General features: G+C 43.2%; 1 protein-coding gene across 1 annotated transcript in view; it reads left to right on the forward strand.

Annotated features, from left to right (window-relative positions):
- Lcp2 (lymphocyte cytosolic protein 2) overlaps positions 1-21197 on the forward strand; it is a 47994-nt gene extending 26797 nt beyond the window's left edge. The window contains exons 8-21 of the mRNA XM_055604711.1: positions 222-319; positions 1810-1876; positions 1973-2056; positions 4704-4729; positions 4850-4869; positions 4970-5086; positions 6431-6461; positions 8497-8509; positions 9161-9290; positions 10622-10671; positions 15100-15194; positions 15886-15963; positions 17365-17520; positions 20617-21197. Of these exons, the coding sequence (XP_055460686.1) occupies positions 222-319; positions 1810-1876; positions 1973-2056; positions 4704-4729; positions 4850-4869; positions 4970-5086; positions 6431-6461; positions 8497-8509; positions 9161-9290; positions 10622-10671; positions 15100-15194; positions 15886-15963; positions 17365-17520; positions 20617-20739 (1088 nt within the window). The 3' untranslated portion in view covers positions 20740-21197. The remainder of the gene's footprint in view (positions 1-221; positions 320-1809; positions 1877-1972; positions 2057-4703; positions 4730-4849; positions 4870-4969; positions 5087-6430; positions 6462-8496; positions 8510-9160; positions 9291-10621; positions 10672-15099; positions 15195-15885; positions 15964-17364; positions 17521-20616) is intronic.

Here is a 21197-nt window from a genome sequence, read left to right on the forward strand (position 1 = left end):
TCCTTCCTTCCTTCCTTCCTTCCTTCTTTTCTTTTTCTTTTTTTATACTTGGTTTTTGTTTGTCTGTTTGTTTTTTGAGACTGGGTTTCTCTGTGTAGCCCTGGAGGTCCTGGAACTAGCTCTGTAGGCCAGGCTGGCCTCAAACTCAGAGATTGGCCCACCTCTGCCTCCTGAAAGGGATTAAATGTCTCTTCTTTCTTTTTAATACTGTGTTTCCACAGACAGGCCTCTTGCTGGCAAGGTCTCCCAGCAGCCTCCGGTGCCACCCCAGAGACCAATGGCCGCCCTCCCTCCCCTGCCAACAGGTCGGAATCACTCGGTAAGCCTCCTCCCTTTCTTCCAGGCCACTTTGAGTCCACAGCAATTCTTTCTTCCTGTAGACAGAAAAGGAAGTAAGCACCTTTACTGATTCTAAGTTTGTAAGTGATGGTTATGCCAGGGAATGCGCACCTTCACTTTCTGTTCTGTGGTTCAATTTTGCAGTGAGTTTCTAATTATGTGATGTTTATTAGCATTTTTTTGGTAACATAAACAACATGGACTGCGTGTATAACGAGAGACTCCCCTTCCAATATTCATTGTGCTACCCCTACTATTTAACTGTGGGAGAACCAAGTCTGGCTGACATCTGGTGTGGCCTAGGTTCCCAACCTAGGCCTTCTTCTGCAAACAGTATTTTGCCACCTGCTGGCCAGATAAAAAATTACAGGGAATGATGCCTTCAGACCAAGATTCCAATGCAGTGTAGCCAGGGAGAAATAGCGGCATCAAGCTCCATTTTCCTTCCTTTTCAGCATATAGTCCAGCTGCTGTGGAGCTCACATGAAGCTCAGTCTAAAGCAATCAGGATCAAGCCCAGTCTAAAGGAATCAGCTCTTTCTACAAGAGGCCACTGTACTTTAACAACTGTGGCAAGAGCCAAAGTGTCAGAACTAGAAAGGGAGACAGGGGGTAGAAGGAGGGTCTTGGCACATACAGAGACCTCATAGTGGTGAGAACCTCTTCTCATAAATGGCCCCTCCTGCTGGCATAGGCACCTCTGCAAAAGGACTGACTTCATGCAGCCCATTTTGCCTTTGGAGCCTGAAGATTTTCACCTCCACCTTTGGGAGGCAGGATTTGTCCAGCACATTGACAGATATTGATTGAGCAGCTACTACACACCAATTTTCTCCATGCCAGGGGAAGAACAGGGGACAGAGCATAGTGCGCCAACTTTCATAACATTTTGATAAGTACACAGATATAGAAACGATTTGAGGATGTGGTTAGGAAGGCAGAAGGCTGGGTAACATGATGGGAGGGTACAGAGCTGACACTGAGCTGGCATAAAACGAGCCAGTCATGTGGAAAGCAAAGGGAACATTCCCGGAGGAGGAAACATGGGCACAGAGGCATTTGAGAGTAGGTATGAGCTTTGGGTTTTGTGAGAACTGTAAGGAGACCCTTATACAGAGACGCTGGAAGCATCAGAGAACATAAAAATGTCTTGGAAAGGTGGGCAGGGGCATCTTGTGTAGGGCTTCACATGGGGCTCATGTTTCATTTCTGATTTGAAGGGCTGGGCAGGGAAGTTTCTGCTTGGTCCTTTGTCATGCAGCAAGTCTGTTGCATGAGAAAGTGAGGAAGTTCAGAGAGGTGACAACCCCAGCAGCTCAGCTGACAGAGGGGATGGCTAGCTGTGGGTGGGACGGGAAGATGGAGAAAGGGGAGCCAGACACATCTGGGGAGACAGTGCCACCAACTCTAACAGAGGCCAATGTGGAAAGGCTTCCCAACATTTGGATTTTTTTTTTTAATTCCACGCAGCCACTGTCTCCACCCCAACCCAACCATGAAGAGCCCAGCAGAAGTCGAAACCACAAAACAGCAAAATGTAAGCACAAGGTTGCCTTCTGCCCACCAGCCCACACACCCAGTCCCCAGCAAGAAGCTTTCTTCTTATAACTGACCTCAGCCTTTTCCTCCCCAGTGCCTGCTCCATCAATAGACAGAAGCACGAAACCTCCCCTTGACCGCTCATTGGCACCTCTTGACCGAGAACCCTTTACACTAGGTTGGTATTACTCATATTTTATGCACACTAGCAATAGCTACGCTTATGGAGTGCTAAGTGCACTTTCTTTTATACACACCATCTCATTTCATAACTGGCACAGTACTGTGACGCTGTGAGAAGCATCCTCACTTTACAGAGAAAGCAACTGAGGCACAAAAGCAGTAACTTTCCAACATCACTCAGCTACCAAATGATGAAGGTAGAGATGTAACTCCGGGATCAGCTTGATGCCAGAACCTCTGCTCTTTGTCCCTGGGCTGTTCTCACTGCACCATTTCTGTGAGCTGTGTGTACTTTGGCCAAGACACAGCAGGATGCATCCTGGCTCTCAAGGAGGGAATGGGCTGAGCAGCAGAGCATGGGAAAGCTGGAGTCAGCTGTTTTGGCTGCTGCTTAGTGATCCAGGGTGTGTGACTTCTTCAGGCCACCGTCTCATGGCAAGGAGGATATTTTCTCCGGAGAAAAGCTTTCCTGAAATTCTGAGGTACTATTCAGATGTCAGCGTTGACCTTTGCTGTCGATGGGTACAGTCGATTAAACACTACGGACTTTTCTCACAGTTTACTCATGACCGCAGCTACCTTGGTTCTAGCTACTCGTACGTAGAGTTAGTTTTTAATTCAACTCTAAAACTTAGCTACCATTTATTGACCACCTGGGGTAGGGCATGTGCTTTACAGCCTTATGCCAGGCCAGTGACAGAGTGTGTTATCAGCTCCACCCCTCAGCCGATAAAAGGTCAGAGAGTTTAAATAACACGATCTATTTGCATAGGTGGGTTGAGACTTGAGCCCATGTCTTTCTCACTTTTGGACCCTATCACAGGGTACTGAGGTTCTGGGCTTTGGACCTGCTGTAGGTGGGTGTGGGCAGGAAGCACCTAAGCTGAGTAGATACAGAGTCCAGGCCTCAGCTGCATCTCTTCTCCTCTCCAATGGGACTCTGAGCAAGGCCTTTGCCTTTTCTTAGCCTCAGTATTCTCGGTGGGCCAAATGACTTTGAGATCTTGGATTGGAGGCTGCAGCTTGATCCCGACTCACATGCTCACTCTGCTGAGTCACAAGAAGTTGTGTTCTCCATCAAGTTTGGACTTCACTGTGGAGAGCTCTGCATGCTGTGTGAAAAGGACAGCAGGCAGATGCAGGCTCCAGCCCTGCTCCCTAAGCCAGGGCATCAGGAAAGCCGGATACAGGTGTCGACACTCTACAGTCATCTCCAGACACAGCTCCTTTAAAGAGTCACTTTTTACCATTTTTGTAGATATTTTAGAGTTATTATTTTCCAAGAATACATGTTTGGGCTTTGAATTACATCCTTGTCCATGATGCTGTGGCAGAGCTAAGTTCTTCCGCTAAAGCTTAGACTTTGACCATAAAACTTGTAATGAGCCCAGAGCATATGCGTTTCAGAAGACTGCTGTTGGGCTTGTTTGTTTGTTTTCTATGAATCAAATACTTTCTGGAAAAGGAAAGTCTTCTTTGTTCAAAGAATATTAATTTGCTTTTGGGGTAGCCCTTTACAGAAGATGTTTAATCTCAAACTCTTAATATTTACTAGACATCTTTTGTGCCATGATTTATTCAAAGCAGACAATCTTCTTACACCTTCCTGGGTCTACCATGGACATCCTTATGGGATGTTGTGAATGTGTGATTCCAGGAGGACTGCATCCGTGTACACCTTAGGGTACTAAGTGTGGGAGAGTAGGAAAGAAAGAGGAGCTAGCCCGCACCACCCCCATCTTGTTTCTGACCTTGCATATAAGTTATCATCTGACCTCACAGCAAACCTACACTGACTTCACAGCCAAGGTAACAGAGTTCCAACATGCTCAGGTACTGTTAAGCCTGCTTCCAGATTATAATGTTTTTATTATATAGAAAAGAAATGGTACACCTAACCCGTACGACCTCAGCTACGCTAACAACAAAGTTGTTCTGAATAACTTGGCATTAAAGAACTTCAGATATAAATACTTGGCTTCAATGCCGTCTGTCCTCAAAGAAATCAAACAAGTGGGCAAACAAAAATGACTGCCACCACCATTATTATCTTGATCACCTCCACAACCACCATCACTCCTGGAACCATCACCACCATAAACCGCCACTACTTTCATGACCACCACAACCTCCATCACCATCACCAATAAAATGGTTCTGCCATATCAGGACAGTGTCCTAAAGCCCTTGTTCCAAAGTTATTTTTTTTTTTTCAGAAACCAAATGGAGTCCTTTATATAATATCAAGCATGCCATAGGATTGAGACAGAAATTACTCCTTCATGACTCGCCAGTTTACTTCAAAAATTAGGACAGATTAGACAACAGATGCTTAAGCCAATGAAAATGACAGAAAATACCAAGAACACATTCACCCATTTGATGCTCAGTTACACTAAGTCACACATTGTAAAGAAGCACAGATCACCACATCCCATTACCATGTGCACAGCTGTCTGACTTGGGCAAGCCAGGTGGTGTTTTTAAGCCCATATAATCAGGTACTCTGCAAAAGACCAGATCTGAAGCCTGGCTTGAAGTCGGTTCCCCCACCCCCGAATATGGCTTTCATCAGAATCTTTTTTTCAACCTCCACCTCATACTTGTCCCAAATTTAATGTTCTGCTTTGTCCTGTTTACAGGAAAGAAGCCAACATTTTCCGACAAGGTGGGCTGTTTTTCTGGTTTGTTTTTGTGGTTTTAGTTTTTGTTTGCTTTGATTTTTGTATCTTGTCCTTATTCTTTGGAAAGTGCCTGACCCTCACATGTCCTCTCTAATGTCTTGCAGCCAGTGGCCCCAGTGGGAAGGTAAGCCTCCGCTGTATGGTATCAAGCCCCGGAGTTTTGCTGCAGAGCTCTGCCCAGTGGAAGTGCTTTCTTACAAATCCTTTCTCTTCACTCTCAGTAGGCCCCTTGGGGAGCATTTACCCAAGATACAAAAGCCTCCTTTACCACCAGCCATGGACAGACATGAAAGAAGTGAAAGAAGTGGACCCCTGACAGCAAAGAAGCCACCGGTTCCAAGGTAACTGTCCTGTGCTGCTTGAATTGGGCCTTTGAACTCCCCGTACTTGGGAGGGTAAGGGCTCATTTCCTTGCTGGTTGGATGAAAAGCATTGAGGTCTGTGAAGAGAATGGGAATCTAGCTGAGCAAAGAGTAGAAGTGCTTAGAGCAGAGGGCGGGGGGGGGGGGTGTTCTGCTGTGGGAGGTCTTGTCTGAAGTGTTGTCTGAAGCCAGTCTCCTTTGTTGGACTTTTCCTGCCTTGTCCGACTGAAGCCTGAGCAGCATGCAGGAGCAGTGTTTGCCAGTTTGTTTCATAAAGGAGCAGGGAGGAAAGACCAGGAGTTGGGGGATTCTAGACCTGCATTAGCCTCTTTCTTTCTGTCAACCACTTTTACAGCCACAGGGGACTGAGCACAGGTCTGCTATAAAATCATGTATGGTCTATTTATCAAATGACACCAGTGTACTCAGGTTCTGAGCCAGCCAGGCTACTTGGGGAGGAAACAGTGAGGTTCATTATCTCATCTGTCTATCAAGATTCAAAACCATTCTCCTGGCTTGGCAGTTGTGACTGTCAGTCAAGACTAGGGCTAGAGTGTGCCAAGAAAATACTCAGTTGTTGACTTTAATAACATTTTAATGCATTATTTAACAAAATCAAAATACATGAAAAACAATCATAATGGCCAAAATATCAAAATTTTCAATAAATAAAATGGGAAGAACTGATGGATGATCTGAGAAACATCTGACATTAGCTATTCAACAAATTGTTCTTTTCATCCCTTCCTCCCTCCCTCTGTTCTTTCCCTCTCTCCCAGGAAGTACAGTTTTTCCCTCTCTCTGCAGTCCTTAGACAGCTATTATCAAAGCAATTGGATTGGCCTGTCCATCTGTGCCAATGGCACCAAGGCCCTATTGGAAAAGCCCAGAGCAGGAACCTTTGCCAACCGTTTTCTTATTATTTGAAGGGTGGACCCTGTGGTGGCCGGTTTAAAACCCCAGCAAAGAAGAATATTATTGAAAATGTTTTTATTTGCTTGGAAAAACATCTCCTCAGTGAAATTTAATAGCTACTAAAAGCTGACTAAACACATATATGTATATAATTATGTAATTATTTGCTACAGTAGCTCTGTAGAACAAAGGTTTGCCTAGCTCAGCTTGCAATGATAACAGAGCATCCAGTGGCCAAATTTCCCTTCTTTCCCTCTCCCCAGCATTTTTTTTGCTGGCATTTGCAACTTCCCCTTTGACTACGGCTCAGTGGGTTTTATTTCTTCTTATGCGATTTACTGAAATTATATTCTGGGGCTGACTCTTTGAAACTCTCGATGTTCATGTCTCTGCTCTAATTCATTTCAGGCATGGATGGGGACCAGAGAGAAGAGAGAATGTAAGTGTGAAATGTCATTTAGGAAATTCTTGGCATAGGAACAGCCAGTATAGGCTCTGAGGAGGTGCTTTGTCCTCATATGAAGTCAGGTATCGAGAGCAAAGCCCACAAAAAGTCGAATAAATACTAGTGTCTGCATCTTTTTACTTGGAGTTCATCAGGCTGAATTGCCTAGCTCCTGTCCCTCTGAGAGGTCCCGGGGTGGCTGGTTTCTTGCAACCAAATTCCCAAGGGTAATTAGGAAGGAGAGTGAATAGTGTCAGCGATGGAGGAAAGGGTCAGGAAGATGCCGCAGAGTCCAAGTCTGACACAAAAGTTTCCAAGGTTGCCCTTGATAACCTCCACAGCTCACAAAAGACAGGGAATGGTGTTGCTGGATGCTACCTTGGGAGGTCAGGTGTTTTTCTGGGGCTTTCTCAGGTCCACAGAAAGGCTGGTCACACCTGGCTTTCCTTATGCTTTGGTCTTAGTGGCCCTGTGTGCCATTCTTTCTCTCTTAATGGGAGACACTAAGGCTTGGCGTGAGAATATACTCAGAGTTGCACAGGCATTAAATTCAGATTCCTTGCACCTGAATCTAGGTCTGTCTGACGTTCTCCGTACTCTGTGCTACTTTAAAAATATTTTGAAATTTATTATTAGTAGTATTATATCTTTATAATGGGCGGGGAAGTATATACATGGGCCACAGCATGCAAATGGAGGTCAGAAGACAATTTTGTGGAGTTGGTTCTCTCTTTCCACCTTTGTATGGGTTCTGGGAATTGTGTGCCAAGTACTTTTTTTGCTCACTGGGCCGTCTTGCTGACCACAACCTTTGCTTTCATGATAGCCATCACAGAGCCCTTCCTCTGAACTATGTTCAGAGAGCTATAATAGTCCTTGAATGATGCAGAGAACACAGATTGGGGTCACTCTGGTTTCATTCTGGTCTCAGGAATGTCTTAGGAAGATAGGAGGGAATGGCTACAGCAGGGCAGCAACTTGCTACAGACACATAGGGATAAAGTAGAAGAGGGACAGTGAGGCCAACATCACATCCCTGAGGCACACAGTCTCTGAAGGATTCATTCTCCTCATGAGAAGCTAGGGTTGTTACCTTTTCGAACCAGAGGGGACATGGCAGCAGTGCTCGGGACAGTGGCAGTCTGGGAGCACTCCTGTAAGTTTATTTGTGTGATGCTTTGCTGAGACTCTCCCTTCCTCAGGGTGAGTGATTCTGACTGATGATAGGACTGAGGGTATATAGTTTTACTAGTCAGAATTAACCAATGCACACACAGTAACTAGCTTAATCCTTACACAACAGTTTGGGGGAAGGCACTGCTTCATCACCGCTGGGCTGGTCTAACAAAAACAGTTCAAGTCGGCTTTTTGATTTTCTATTCAGAGGCAGACCTGCTTTGTCCTTTCAAACCTCATTTCTCATTGGAGCAGGAGAGGAAATAGCCTTTCTCTTGTCTGTCTCACAAGGTGGTCCTGCAGTTGAAATGGTTAGGGACGATGCACCTTGTAAACTGCACTGTGAATGAAGAGGGGCAAAATTGCAAAAGAGAGGCAGGCTGGAGCTATGGGTCAGGCAGGTTTGGGGTGAGTCCTTATCTGCTCTCCATGGTGAATGCTCCTGTAAACCTGAGTATCATTTCCATTGCAAAGGGTGTCACGTTCTTAGAGCTGCTGGAGGAAATTGACTGAAATATTACATGAAACACATCATGGAATTGTAAATCTTGTTATTGTTATATCCAAGTCCTTTAGGACCCTCAGAACCCCTTTCAAGCTGGCTGTTTGAGAGGAATCTCAGATTGGAATGTCTTTGGATGGATGTGAATATTAGAAAATATAAAAAACCACTTAGCAGATTCTAGCTTGATTATAAACATGGGGAAACTCTAGAGAATCCTCTACAACTTATCTATTATGAAAAGCTATATCTGTTAAAAAAGAAGAGCCAGACACATTTTATTGAGGAATGTCTTCTTAGGACTTGGGTTTTGATGATAAGTTAATATCTTTTATTATGTTTCCCTTACAGGATGAAGATGATGGTATGTCTAGAGATCTTTCTTAGAACTTTTGTCCTCTCATTTTTCTGATCAGCTATTTAAATAGAATTATTGAGTATGGAACCCCATATGGCAATCAACATAAGCAGACATATACCAACTGCTACACTTCATGGCTCTAGTAAAATGGAATTGCTTGGTTGCTTTACCAAGGAGAACTCAGTTTCATGTGCACTAGTTCAGAATATCTAACTGCACAGAAAGTTGCATATATGTTTTGATAGAATTTTTTCTAATACTTAGACCCTCTGACATGTGTAAGTACAGAATCAATAACTGTGAATGAACAAAATAACATGTAGTTTTAGCTTTCAAAAGACAAAAATCTTCAAAAATTTTTAAAGGACAAAAAAAAAAAAAACAAAAAACCTAAAATGTATAAGGTTTCCCATTTTCTGCCAAGTAAATAGTTCAAAAATAAAATTTCACTCTAGAGAACATTAGCAATTTTACATGATTCCCATGTGGTGAAGTAATATAGGTTATCTTCCTACCATTTGCTACTTCTGTCTGATCTTCTGTCTCTCTCTTCACATCAACTGGTTTTGGTTTAAACCAAGGGGAGGGGAGGAGTTCTCTAAATGCCCCCAGATCTGAATTCTGACTCTCTAGTTTTTCCTTCTCCCCCCACAGTGCACCACAGACCTTTGCCCCAGCCATCACTACCTTCTATGAGCTCCAACACATTCCCTTCGAGATCTGCCAAGCCCAGCCCCAAGCACACATTTCCACTGTCTCACACGCCGGGAGCCTTCTCCGAAAGGTTGGTGGCTGTGTCGCTTAGTTCTAACTAACCACGACATCTTGTGGCTTCTGTTCCAGTCTTCTGTCTGCTGCTGTGACAAATACCCTGATGTGGAAGAGGATGGGTTTGTTTCCCTATGCAATGTAAGGCTGTAGTCCAGTGTTTCTCAACCTGTGGGTTACCGCCCCTTTGGGGGAGGGGGTAGCATATCAGATATCCTGCATACCAGATATTTACATTACAATTACACTACAATTCTTAACAGTAGCAAAATGGTAGTTCAGTACCATTGTGAAGTAGCAGCGAAATGATTTTATGGTTGAGGGTCACCATAACATGAGGAACTGTATTAAAGGGTCACAGCATTCGGAAGGTTTTTGAACCACTGTTCTAGTCCAGCCTTTCAAGAAAGCCACGGTGGGAAATCAAGTAGCTAGTCACATCATACCCACAGTCCAGACCACAGAGAAGTGAATCCACCCATGCTGCCTGCCTGCTTGCCTATGTTTTTGCTGGCTAGCTTTCTTCATACATTCAGAGTTCAGGTGCTAGCCCATGAAATGGTGTAATTACAGTGGGCTAGATCCTCTTACCTCAAGTAACTATCAGGGCAATTCCCCACAGAGCCACCCACAGGCCAGTGTGATCTAGATAACTCTTCAGTTGAAACTGTCTTCCCTGGAGATCCTAGGTTGTGTCAAGCTAGCAGTTACAACAAACCGGTACAGCTTAGCATTATGGCAAATTCCAGGTAGCTTGAGGAACAAAGAAATGAGCCGGTGGGCAGAGCTGTCTAAGGAAGCAAGGAAAATGAGCTTGGAGAACAACTTGAAAGTTTGCTTGTTCTCCGAGTTTCTGAGTTTGAGGGGAGAGGGGGCTAAGTTGTCCCAGAAAATGGACTCATGGGGGGGGGGGTTCTCACCTGTTTATTTCAAACAAACAAACAATATTAAGAAACCCAGTTAACTGAAGTTCTTGGAGTCCCTCTTTCATCTTGGATAGGGAAACAGAGAATGTGCCTTGCACCTGACAGAGGCCAAACACCCATGCTCGGGCAATGGCCTCAGAAGGATTGTTTTCTCTAAAACTAGAATATCTCAGTCATAATAAGAGCAGACAATGAAACAAAGGCATGGCTAGAAGAACCTAAGCAAGCTCAAGCTCATCCCTGACCAGGAGAGCCAATGGGCTGCTATATGTTGCTCCCCAGGGAGCCTGACACCAGGGAACTGTGGCGAGCAGCAGTCACAAAGCAAGCATCTACAATCTGTCTTCACTAGCCCAACTCCAAAGCCAGGTCCCATCACCCTAACCCAACTTAAAGCTTGTTCTTTTTTCTGTTTCCACAGTAACATTGGCTTTCAGCAGAGTGCCTCCCTGCCGCCATACTTCTCTCAAGGTTTGTACACTCATGACTTCTGCCTACCAACATCTCCTTGACAATATAATGTTACAATATAATGTGTCAGCAAAGGCTTTGTTTCCTAAAAGTAAATGACTTCTTCATTTAACACTTAATCACTTAATTCAATGTCTGCAACGTACCAGGAGCTGTTGGAATGAGACACTACATAAAATGCTGCACATATACACACATAAACACACACACATGCATGCATGAGCACACACACTCACACACATGTGATTACCAGAGAGCCAGCCTTATTCTTCAACTTCCCAACCAGAGCTATGTCCCTGATGGTTCAATAAAGAGCTCAGAGAAGTGCTCAGCTTCCTTGTAGTTTCAGTGATAAATCTGCTCTCAGGTTGTGAATTGGGAAGCATATTAAAAATATAGATTATAAGAACCCAGAAGGGGCAGGGAGGAGATGGGGGAGGGAGGGTGGGGTTGGGAGGGAATGAGGGAGCAGGATACAGCTGGGATACAAAGTTAATAAAATGTAACTAATAATAAAAATAAATAAATAAATAAAATGAAAAAAAACAAAACAAAGAACCTAGCCTCAGAGACCCTGAACCAAACCAGATACGGTGGCTTATAGCTGTAATCTTAGCCCATGCGAAGGTGGATTAAGAGTTTCAGATTATCTTCAAAGAACAAGTTTGTGGCCAATCTGGATGACATGAGATCATGTCTCTGAAAAACAACAAAAGCTCCTAACTCAGAAGGAGAATCCAGAGGTTCTCCTTTTCCAGGGATGCTGACACTGGGTGTCTGCTGTGGGCGTTCTCAACATTCAGTGTGTGCATAGACACCTGGGAATCACATTCAAACATGGATCTAATTGAGGAGGGCTAGGTGTCACCTGAGGCTTAGCATTTCTAGCAAGTTCCCAAAGATGTTGATGCTGTTGGTCCATGCTGCTAACAAAGGTCTAGGAGACAGGGCTGCTATGGAATGATGTTGAAGTAGGAGGCCAGTGCATGCAACTTTAAAAACTCTTGCTGAATGACTGCGTGTCAAAAGAAACACTTCCTGGCTCTCCTAAGTAGATCTTTGTCATGCTTGGAAACTGGCTTAGTACTGCCAGACTTGCCTTTAATGTAAAATTGCTCAAGACTTAAATATTGACTTAAAATTTTAACAATACAAAAAAATTTTTAACAATACAGTGGAAAACAGACACATTTATTATTATTATTATTATTATTATTATTATATTACTTTTTAATTTATTATAATTTATTTACTTTGTATTCCAGCTGTAGCCCCCTCCCTCATTCCCTCACAATACAATATTCCGTCCCTCTTCTCTTCCCATGCCCCTCCCCCAGTCCACTGATAGGGGAGGTTCTCCTCTCCTTCCTTCTGACCCTAGTCTATTAGGTCTTATCAGGGCAGGCTCCATTTTCTTCCTCTGTAAGGCTGACCCACCTCAGGGGGAGGTGATCAAAGAGCCAGCCACTGAGTTCATATCAGAGACAGCCTCTGTTCCTCTTACTAAGGAACCCACTTGGAGACTGAGCTGCCATGGGCTACATCTGTGCAGGGGTTCTAGGTTATCTCCAGAACAAAATGACAGGCTAAAAACTGGGAAAGGATCTTCACCAACCCTATAACTGACAGAGGGCTAATATCCAGAATATATAAAGAACTGAAGAAGTTAAATAGTAACAAATCAAGTAATCCAATTAAAAAATGGGGTTCAGAGCTAAACAGAATTCTCAGTAGAGGAATATCGAATGGCAGAGACACACTTAAAAAGAAATGTTCAACATCCTTAGTTATCAGGGAAATGCAAATCAAAATGATCCTGAGATTTCACCTAACACCCATCAGAATGGCTAAAATGAAAACCTCAAGTGACAGTACATGCTGGAGAGGATGTGGAGAGGGGAACCCTCCTGCTGGTGGGAATGTAAAATTGTACAGACACTTTAAAGAAAAAAGTCATGGTCCATGTTTGGCCGTGGATCTCTGCATCTGCTCTCATCAGCTGCCAAAGGAAGCCTCTCTGATGGCCCACAGAACCAGCTAAGCAGGTGGTTCAGAGAGGCTCACAGAGGCTAAAGCCACAATCATGGAGTCTGCATGGGGCTGTACTAGGTCCTCTGCATATATATTATGGTTTTTTTAGGTTGGGATTTTTGTGGGGCTCCTAACGGTGGGAGTGGGCTGTCTCTGACTCTTTTGCCTGCTTTTTTGTGATCCTTTTCCCCCTACTGGGTTGCCTTGTCCTGCCTTGATATACGTGTTTGTGCCTCAATTTATTGCGTCTTTTATGCTAAGTTCAGTTGCTATTCCTGGGAGGCCTGCTCTTTTCTGAAGGGAAACTGGGTAGGAGTGGATTCGGAAGACAGAGGAAGTTGGGTGTGGGGGAAGGGGAAGAGTAGAGGGAGTGGAAACTATGATCAGGATAGATTGTATAAGAGATGAATGAACCAAAAGGAAAAATATAAGTCGTGATTCATATGCAGAAACAGCAGGTTTTAAGTATAAAATTACATTATCATGTTTGATCTACAACTTAGTAATATATTCATTTTACACAAGCATAGTTTTCAGTAGGGCACATCATTCTGTAGGTGAGAGGCTGCTGCTGACACAGTGGCAGGTGCTAAATCTCAAAGCTGAGGTTCCAGTGCCCATTTTTACCATGGAGGGTCCAGTTCTCTCTTCACCCCAATTTTTCACAGTTGTTCACACTCAATGTTTTTAAAAGCACATGTGTATTATGGGCCTGTGCCTTATAATCATCTGGATTCCAGGTAGTTCATTTACAACAGCATTTCCTAAAGCATGACACACTGGATTTTCCAGTTGGTTATGGGGATGGTGCATATACACAGGTAAGTCTTTCAGAAAACTGCCTTAATCAGAAGTGATGCTTTTAAACCTCAAGACTGGCAGACATCTTGTCCTCAGACTTTTGCATGGGATGATCCAACCTCAAGAAGCTAAGAATTCTACCATGTGTTGTTCAAAAGCCATCAAAGCTCCCATAAGGACTTGGATGAAGACCCAGATGTTAAGGATTATAGCTGATTGTTACAAAATGTGTGCATGCTCATGTACTGCACACAGATCGTGGCTCGGTGCTGCTGACCGTGAGGCATAGAAGCAGACAGCCATGCACTATAGGACTTGATCCTGTTGTACTCCTGTGGTGTTAGAGTTCATCCACTGAAAAAGCCCTTCTAAATATTCAGATTGGGCATTGGGAACCTAGAGAAACCTAGAGAAGGGAGGTGCCAGCAACTCAGGCTCAGGTTTCCCTACTCACAGACAGGGAAGGCCATCTCAGACAACCCTGAAGAACTGACCCAGGAGTCCTCAGCTCTTCTTAGCTGGGCCTCCCTTCCTTGGTGGATCCTGATGCAGAAGTACCTGAGGTGCTTCGAAGCATGAGGATTTCCAGGACTCGGGTGGTGCAGTGCCTCTGGGGTTTTCACTTAGGCAGTGTAATGTTTGGGAACCACAGGCCTTAAGTCTTGGTCCTGCCAGTGCTGCATGAAATTTCCTCAGACCCTCTTAGCCTCACATGCAAAAGAAATGCGGTACCTCTCTAGTCACATGGCCCTGAGGATTAAAGACAGTGTACAGAGCATGCCTTATTTACTCCTAGAGTTGTGCTAAGCAAACATTTGTTGGAGGAACAAGCGAATCACAGGACAAAGAAAGAAAATTCCAGACAACAGGACTTTTCAGTTCTTTCTGCTGTTCTGATACAGAAACCAGCCTTGGCACCCACAACCAACAGTCAAGCATTTCCCAAGCTGAGAGTCATTCTCCTAAACTTTCAATGAACTATAATCAAGAAAATAGGGTTTCAGAATCTTATGCATATACTGAGGTAGTTTTTCAATGCCCTTTGACAAACTCCTGGCTGAGCAGATAGTTTGTGGTGTCTGTTAGTCCAACAGTTGTACGTCTTAGGAAGCTGCAGAATCGAAACGAACAGAAGTTACAGCAAACATTTCCTCTAAAGCTGATGTTCTCAAGGCACTTCTCTTTCTCTCTGTGAAGACACTGGGACATAATTATTTCTTCACTGGTGCCAGTGTGTGAGCTGTTCGAAAAGCATTCATGTGGGCTATTATGACAGGCATCTACGAAAGGTCTGCTTTATGTGTGTTTTTACTGAGGCACTCAGTAAAACAACTGTGGCTTTTTTTTTTTTTTTATAAATGGGCCCACATTATGTTGTAGGCATGTTTAGGGGATAATGTTGGGCTCTTCTCTCCAAGTTTCACCAGCACAGTACAGAACACTGCCCAAGTAGCCCTTGTAGCTTTAAAGAGGTGGAAATTATTTTTTCCAACCTCTTATTCTTGAAAAATGAATTACTGTCATGGGGGCGTCTGTGATGGATGTGGAGAACAATGGCTGACGGTAAATTAATTTTCAAAATGCTTTGCTCTGAAGGTCCCAGCAACAGACCACCTCTCAGAAGCGAAGGCAGAAACTTACCCTTGCCAGTTCCAAACAGGCCTCAGCCTCCATCTCCTGGGGAAGAAGAGGTAATACAGCTGTTTCTAATTTTGTTTGCCTTTTTCCCTAGCAAGGGGACGGACCGTGAGAAACTCTCTGTTAGCTGCTCTGCTGTATTTGTGTCTTCTGTTGGAGTTTTGTTGTTGCTGTTTAATTAAAAGAGCAGCTGTGTATCTCCGTGGTCACACCCTTGTCTGGCATTGCTTGAGGCCCTGTCCTGGATCCAAAGCATTTCATACCCTCACACCATAAGCCAAAAATGGAGGGGACGATGTAGAACTAATGTTTTCTTTAGTGTTCTCTCAGAGTCTGCAGGGGCACTAAGAAATGAGAAAAATAATGCTATTTTTTTTTCATCTGTTCCCTGGTTTATGGCCTTGAAAAAGTTAGTCTCTTGGTCCCTCCATTAGGACAGATTTTTCATTAGGTATGTAACTACTATACAATAAGGCAAAGAACTTCCTCTATTTCCGTCTTTCCCAATGAAAGATTCCAATCTATAAGGGAGGTTCCTTTGCATTAGTGACATGATAAGGAGCAGTTTGCACAAAATGCCTTCCATGTTGCCCCATCTAAATGATTCTAGTCAAGAAAACAAATGTTTCAAACCTCAGAGAACTGAGGTGGTGATTTATGGGAATTATTGTTTTTTTTTTTCCTTTTTCCTTTGTTTGTGTAGCTACAGAACTTAGAGTGTTTTTTAAATTTTCATATTTGTAGTCTCCACTAGATGATGAGTGGTACGTCTCTTATATTACCCGGCCAGAGGCAGAAGCTGCTCTACGGAAGATAAACCAGGTATCATTCTACCGTTCATTTGTATACAGTTATAAATGTCAGTGGAGGGAGAGAAAAGGGTATTCACATGCATGGGTCTCAAGTGTGAGCCAGCTGCTGCCGTTCCTGATGCCAGGTGCTGTTCCTTTAAGACCCATCAGTGCCACCATCCAACCCGCCAGCAGCCATAGAATGTTTTTTTTCTGAGTCATCACTTGTCTGGCAAAAAAATTCTAAATTAAGGGAAATCATATGTAAGTTGGCAAATATTAGGCAGTATCATTAATGAATCAATGAATGAACATGTCTTTATTTTCTGGTCAGACAAATCATGTAGTAACATCAGAAATCCTACTAGTTCATCTTCCTCCTAACACTGTTACCATCCAAGTTTATGAGAAAGACTCATGGAGAAGGCATATCTCCAAAGTCTCCTAGAAATTTTTAGCTAGTCTTTTAATGTTATGAAGTCTTAAACAGGTCCAGTATTGACCCTTATCGTTAAGTCTCTTGATCAGAGATGGGAGAATGAGGACCCTTCATCTTTCACACTGTTGAGGCTTCAACAACCACTTTCAGGCTCAGCAGCAGATTTGATTATCTGGGGGAGTTTTTTCATTTGTTTGTTCCTGAGTCTTGGGGAGATTGTTTTAATAAGTAGGGATGCAAAGTAGGCTGAGGGAATCTTCAGACTCCCCAGGTGACTGAATTTAAGCCAAGCCTGTGACTCACTGACTCAAAGGGAAGTTCCTTTACCAGATATGTTCTGACTGGCTCAGTTAACCAGAAGTGAACAAAGGAACATCATTATTGCATATCTATGGCTATTTAAATCCCATTCTAATTAAATACATAGAGGAAGGAGTGATTTGCATGGGTCTTACTAATTAGCTCTGTTTTAATATTAGATTTTTGTCATGCTGTATTATATTGCAATAATTCTTGTATGAAAATTTAAAGTAGAGAACAAATCACATGTTTATAAGTATTGGGGGCAAAGAAAGTCCATGTTCACTTTTGTTCAGGTGTGTTTTGGGTGAAAGCTGATCACAGCAGATGTATAGGGGAGATGGGGGAGTTTCTCAGGCAAATGGTGTGTTCTCGGTGGGGATGTGGGGAGGAAAGTTTATCCGATTGGCGGAAGTGAGCAGGTATACAGTTAAGTGAGCCACCTTATCTCTTATTGAAAAATATTTTGTATCCAAAGTTTTCAAGTTAATATCTTTGAAACTTCTCAATAGTCTCAGTTGTCTTTCTGGATAACCAAAAGATCCAGGGTACCTGGGGACCCCAACTGTAAGGAGCACACAATATCAGTTGACACAATGACAGCTTTGCAGGTACCTAGGGGCTTGTCTCTTACAAGCATCGAAAGGACCAGCTTCCACTGCTTCCGTTAATAACCAGCACCTGTTCCTCCAGGACGGCACCTTCCTGGTTAGAGACAGCTCGAAGAAAACAGTCAACAATCCATATGTCCTTATGGTGTTGTACAAAGACAAAGTTTACAACATCCAGATCCGCTACCAGGAGGAAAGCCAAGTATACTTGTTGGGGACTGGACTTCGAGGAAAAGAGGTAAGGACTTCAAGCTCCACTCCTTCCCCCAAACCCATGCTGTACAAGCAAATGTGCAGTTAAAGCGCAGGCCACATAGCAACAATGCAGTTAAGTCACATGCTGCTTCGCAACTGTGCTGTTAAACAACTTGAATGAGGCCCTCCATTTACTGAATTGAAGGAAAGAGAAAAAATACTACCAATGACTAACTCCACTATAGAAGTCTTTCTTGAATTTTCATTCCAAATAATTCAACATCCTAAGCGTAACCTCTTTGTGGTGCTTGGGACTCAACCTAGTGCCTTGTACTCACCAGTCAGGTGGGAGCAGCAAACTTTATCTCTGTTCCTGAAGTGTAACATTAAAAAAAAAAAAAAAAGTCAAAAAATGCATTTAGGAATTATCTTCTAATTTGACTTCCTTTTGACATAATTTCAATGTAATATTATGGTATGCCTATAAAACTTTATTTCAAATATCATCAGAGGGGCTGGAGAGATGGCTCAAAAATTAAGAGTACTTGCTACTCTTGCAGAGAACTGGGGGTCTGTTCCCAGGATCCACACTGGGTGGCACACAACCTCCTGTAACCCCAGTTCCAGAGGCTTTGATGCCCTCTGCTGGCCACGATGGGCACCTGCATGTATACAGTGCACTTGATAAGCAGGCCCACACGTATACATCAAAAGCACAACTTTTCATTTAAAATCCCATATGTGAAAGCAGAGACTAGTGATTACTGAGATGTGTGAAGCATTAATTGTTAAACTGAGACATCTGACTCTGTGAAAATGGCCAAAGAAATTTTGTTTGCCCAACTCAACTTTTTGATGTGAAAATAACCATTAGTCTGCTTTTGTGGAGGAAACAAACAAACGTAACATCTAAAGACACATTTTCTAATGTTACACAAAGAAAACCAGCTGAGTGAAACATTTACAAAATGAGGGCAATTCACTAATAACTTCAATCCAAATACTTGAACTCAGTGGCAGTGCTGAGTAGAAAGAACATTATTTTGGTCAAATTTTGGGTCACTTGATCCATGTTGACAGGGCTGTATGGTCTCTAGAGGCAGTGTCATCTTCCGGAATTTCTCTTGGTCTAACATGGAGGGAGGCATGTCTTAGAAAAAGTACACAATCCTGTTTAGGTACAACTTGACCTCTGATCGCATCAAGAGGAGCATGGGACCAGTCTGCCTGGACTGGGCAATCCAGGTTATGGATACAAAGACTTGGCTGCTGAGGCTTCATAGTATGAGTGTGGAGGTGACAGAGAAGGAATGATTACACCATGGTAAAACTTCACCTCCAGAAATGACCCATCTGACCTCCTGGTTCCTTACACCACTTAGCAGTTTGAACTGTGGTGATGTGGGGGATACAGAAACCCAAGAAATGAAAACCAGAGACCAATATTAAGTCACAGGTATCATGATAGAAATATTTAGGATAAATGAGCCACTATAGAGGTAGAAATTTTAGCTTTTTTAATTAAATTTTTATTTTTTATATTAGTTAGTTTATTTACTTTGTATCCCAACTGTAGCCCCCTCCCTCATGCCCTCCTAATCCCACCCTCCCTCCCTCATCTCCTCCCTGCCCCTCTCTAAGTCCACTGATAGGGGAGGTCCTCCTCCCCTTCCATCTGACCCTAACTTATCAGGTCTCTTCAGGACTGGCTGTAATGTCCTCCTCTGTGGCCTAGCAAGGCTGCTCCTCCCTCGGGGTAGGGGGTCAAAGAGCCAGCCATTGAGTTCATGTCAGAAACAGTCCCTGTTCCTCTTACTAGGGAACCCACTTGGATACTGAGCTGCCATGGGCTACATCTGAGCCGGGGTTCTAGGTTATATCCATGCATGGTCTTTGGTTGGAGAAACAGTCTCAGAAAAGACCCCTGTGCTCAGATATATTTCGTCCTTGTGGAGCTCCTGTCCTCTCCACATCATACTAATTCCCCCTTCTTTCATATGATTCCCTGCACTCTGCCCAAGGTTTGGTTATGAGTCTCAGCATCTGCTTTGATACACCGCTAGGTAGAGTCTTTCAGAGGCCCTCCGTGGTAGGCTCCTGTCCTGTTACTTGTTTTCTCCTACTTCTAATGTCCATCCCATTTGTCTTTCGAAGTGAAGATTGATCATCTTACCCCGGGTCCTCTTTCTTGTTTATCTTCTTTAGGTGTACAGATTTTAGTATGTTTATCCTATCTTATAGGTCTAGAAGAGAATGGCAGAGAAACACTTAAAGAAGTGCTCAAAGTCCTTAGCCATCAGGGAGATGCAAATCAAAACGACCCTGAGATTTTACCTTACACCCATCAGAATGGCTAAGATCAAAAACTCAAGTGACAACACATGCTGGAGAGGATGTGGAGAAAGGGGAACCCTCCTCCATTGCTGGTGGGAATGTAAACTTGGAAATCAGTCTGGTGCTTTCTCAGACAATTAGGAATAGTGCTTCCTCAAGATCCAGCTATACCATTCCTAGGCATATATCCAAAATATGCTCAAGTACACAACAAGGACATTTGTTCAACCATGTTCATAGCAGCTTTATTCGTAATAGCCAGAACCTGGAAACAACCCAGATGTCCCTCAACAGAGGAATGGATACAGAAATTGTGGTACTTTTACATGATGGACTACTACTTAGCAATTATAAACAAGGAAATCATGAAATTTGCAGGCAAATGGTGGGATCTAGAAAAGATCATCCTGAGTAAGGTATCCCAGAAGCTGAAAGACACACACGGTATATACTAACTTAGAAATTTTTAGTTTTAATAAACTTTCTTTTGTGTGTGTGTGTACCACTGCCCATGTCTGGCGATCAGAGGACAGCTAGTAGCCATAAGTTCTCTCTTTGCTCCATGTGGGTTCTGGGGATTGACTTGAGGTCATCAGGCCTTTAACCAGTGAGTCATCTCTCTAACCCAACTTAACGTTTTTATTTCTTGCTTACAGTTTGTTGGCTATTGAGGAGGAGATCTCTAAGATACTTGACAATTTTCCCCACAGTTTCTCCAAATTAACGCAGATTGAAGAAAACATAATTATGAAATATGTACTGTCCATTCCAATGTTAACTCATCTCGCCATTTGATTTTTTTCAGGACTTCCTGTCTGTGTCAGATATTATTGACTACTTCAGGAAAATGCCACTGTTGCTCATTGATGGGAAAAACCGAGGCTCCAGATACCAGTGCACCCTAACACACGCTGCAGGCTGTCCATAGCAAGTCAGGAAAGCAAATGAGCCTTCCTGACTGTTGTCAATGCGGGCAGGTCAAGTGACCTTAGGACTAAAGGAGGCCCCTCAACGTGGACACAGAGTTTTGCCTTTTCCTTAAACAGTGTCTGAAGATTGCTGAATACCACATTTATTTATTTCTTTCGATGTCTGTAAAGTGCAGAAGTAATTATGCCCATGCTTAAAGTCTAAGAGTGCATGGCAGTACTTCAAGACATGAGATTTTCAACACCCATTCCAAAATACAGTACTTTATACTGCAGAAATAATGCACGGCAAGCTTAATATGCACTGAAGCTGATCGTTTTTGATACCATATTTTATAAGGAGACTTTTGTCAGGCGGAGGCAATCTGTTTTTTACACAACTTTAAGTAATTAAAATGCATTTTCTGTGCAGCAATAACTTATGAGACTCCAAAAATATAAATCTATTTTCTCTCTC

The sequence above is a fragment of the Psammomys obesus genome, unplaced genomic scaffold (genome assembly GCF_907164565.1).
Source record: "Psammomys obesus unplaced genomic scaffold, mPsaObe1.curated_primary_1811, whole genome shotgun sequence".
Lineage (NCBI taxonomy): Eukaryota > Metazoa > Chordata > Mammalia > Rodentia > Muridae > Psammomys > Psammomys obesus.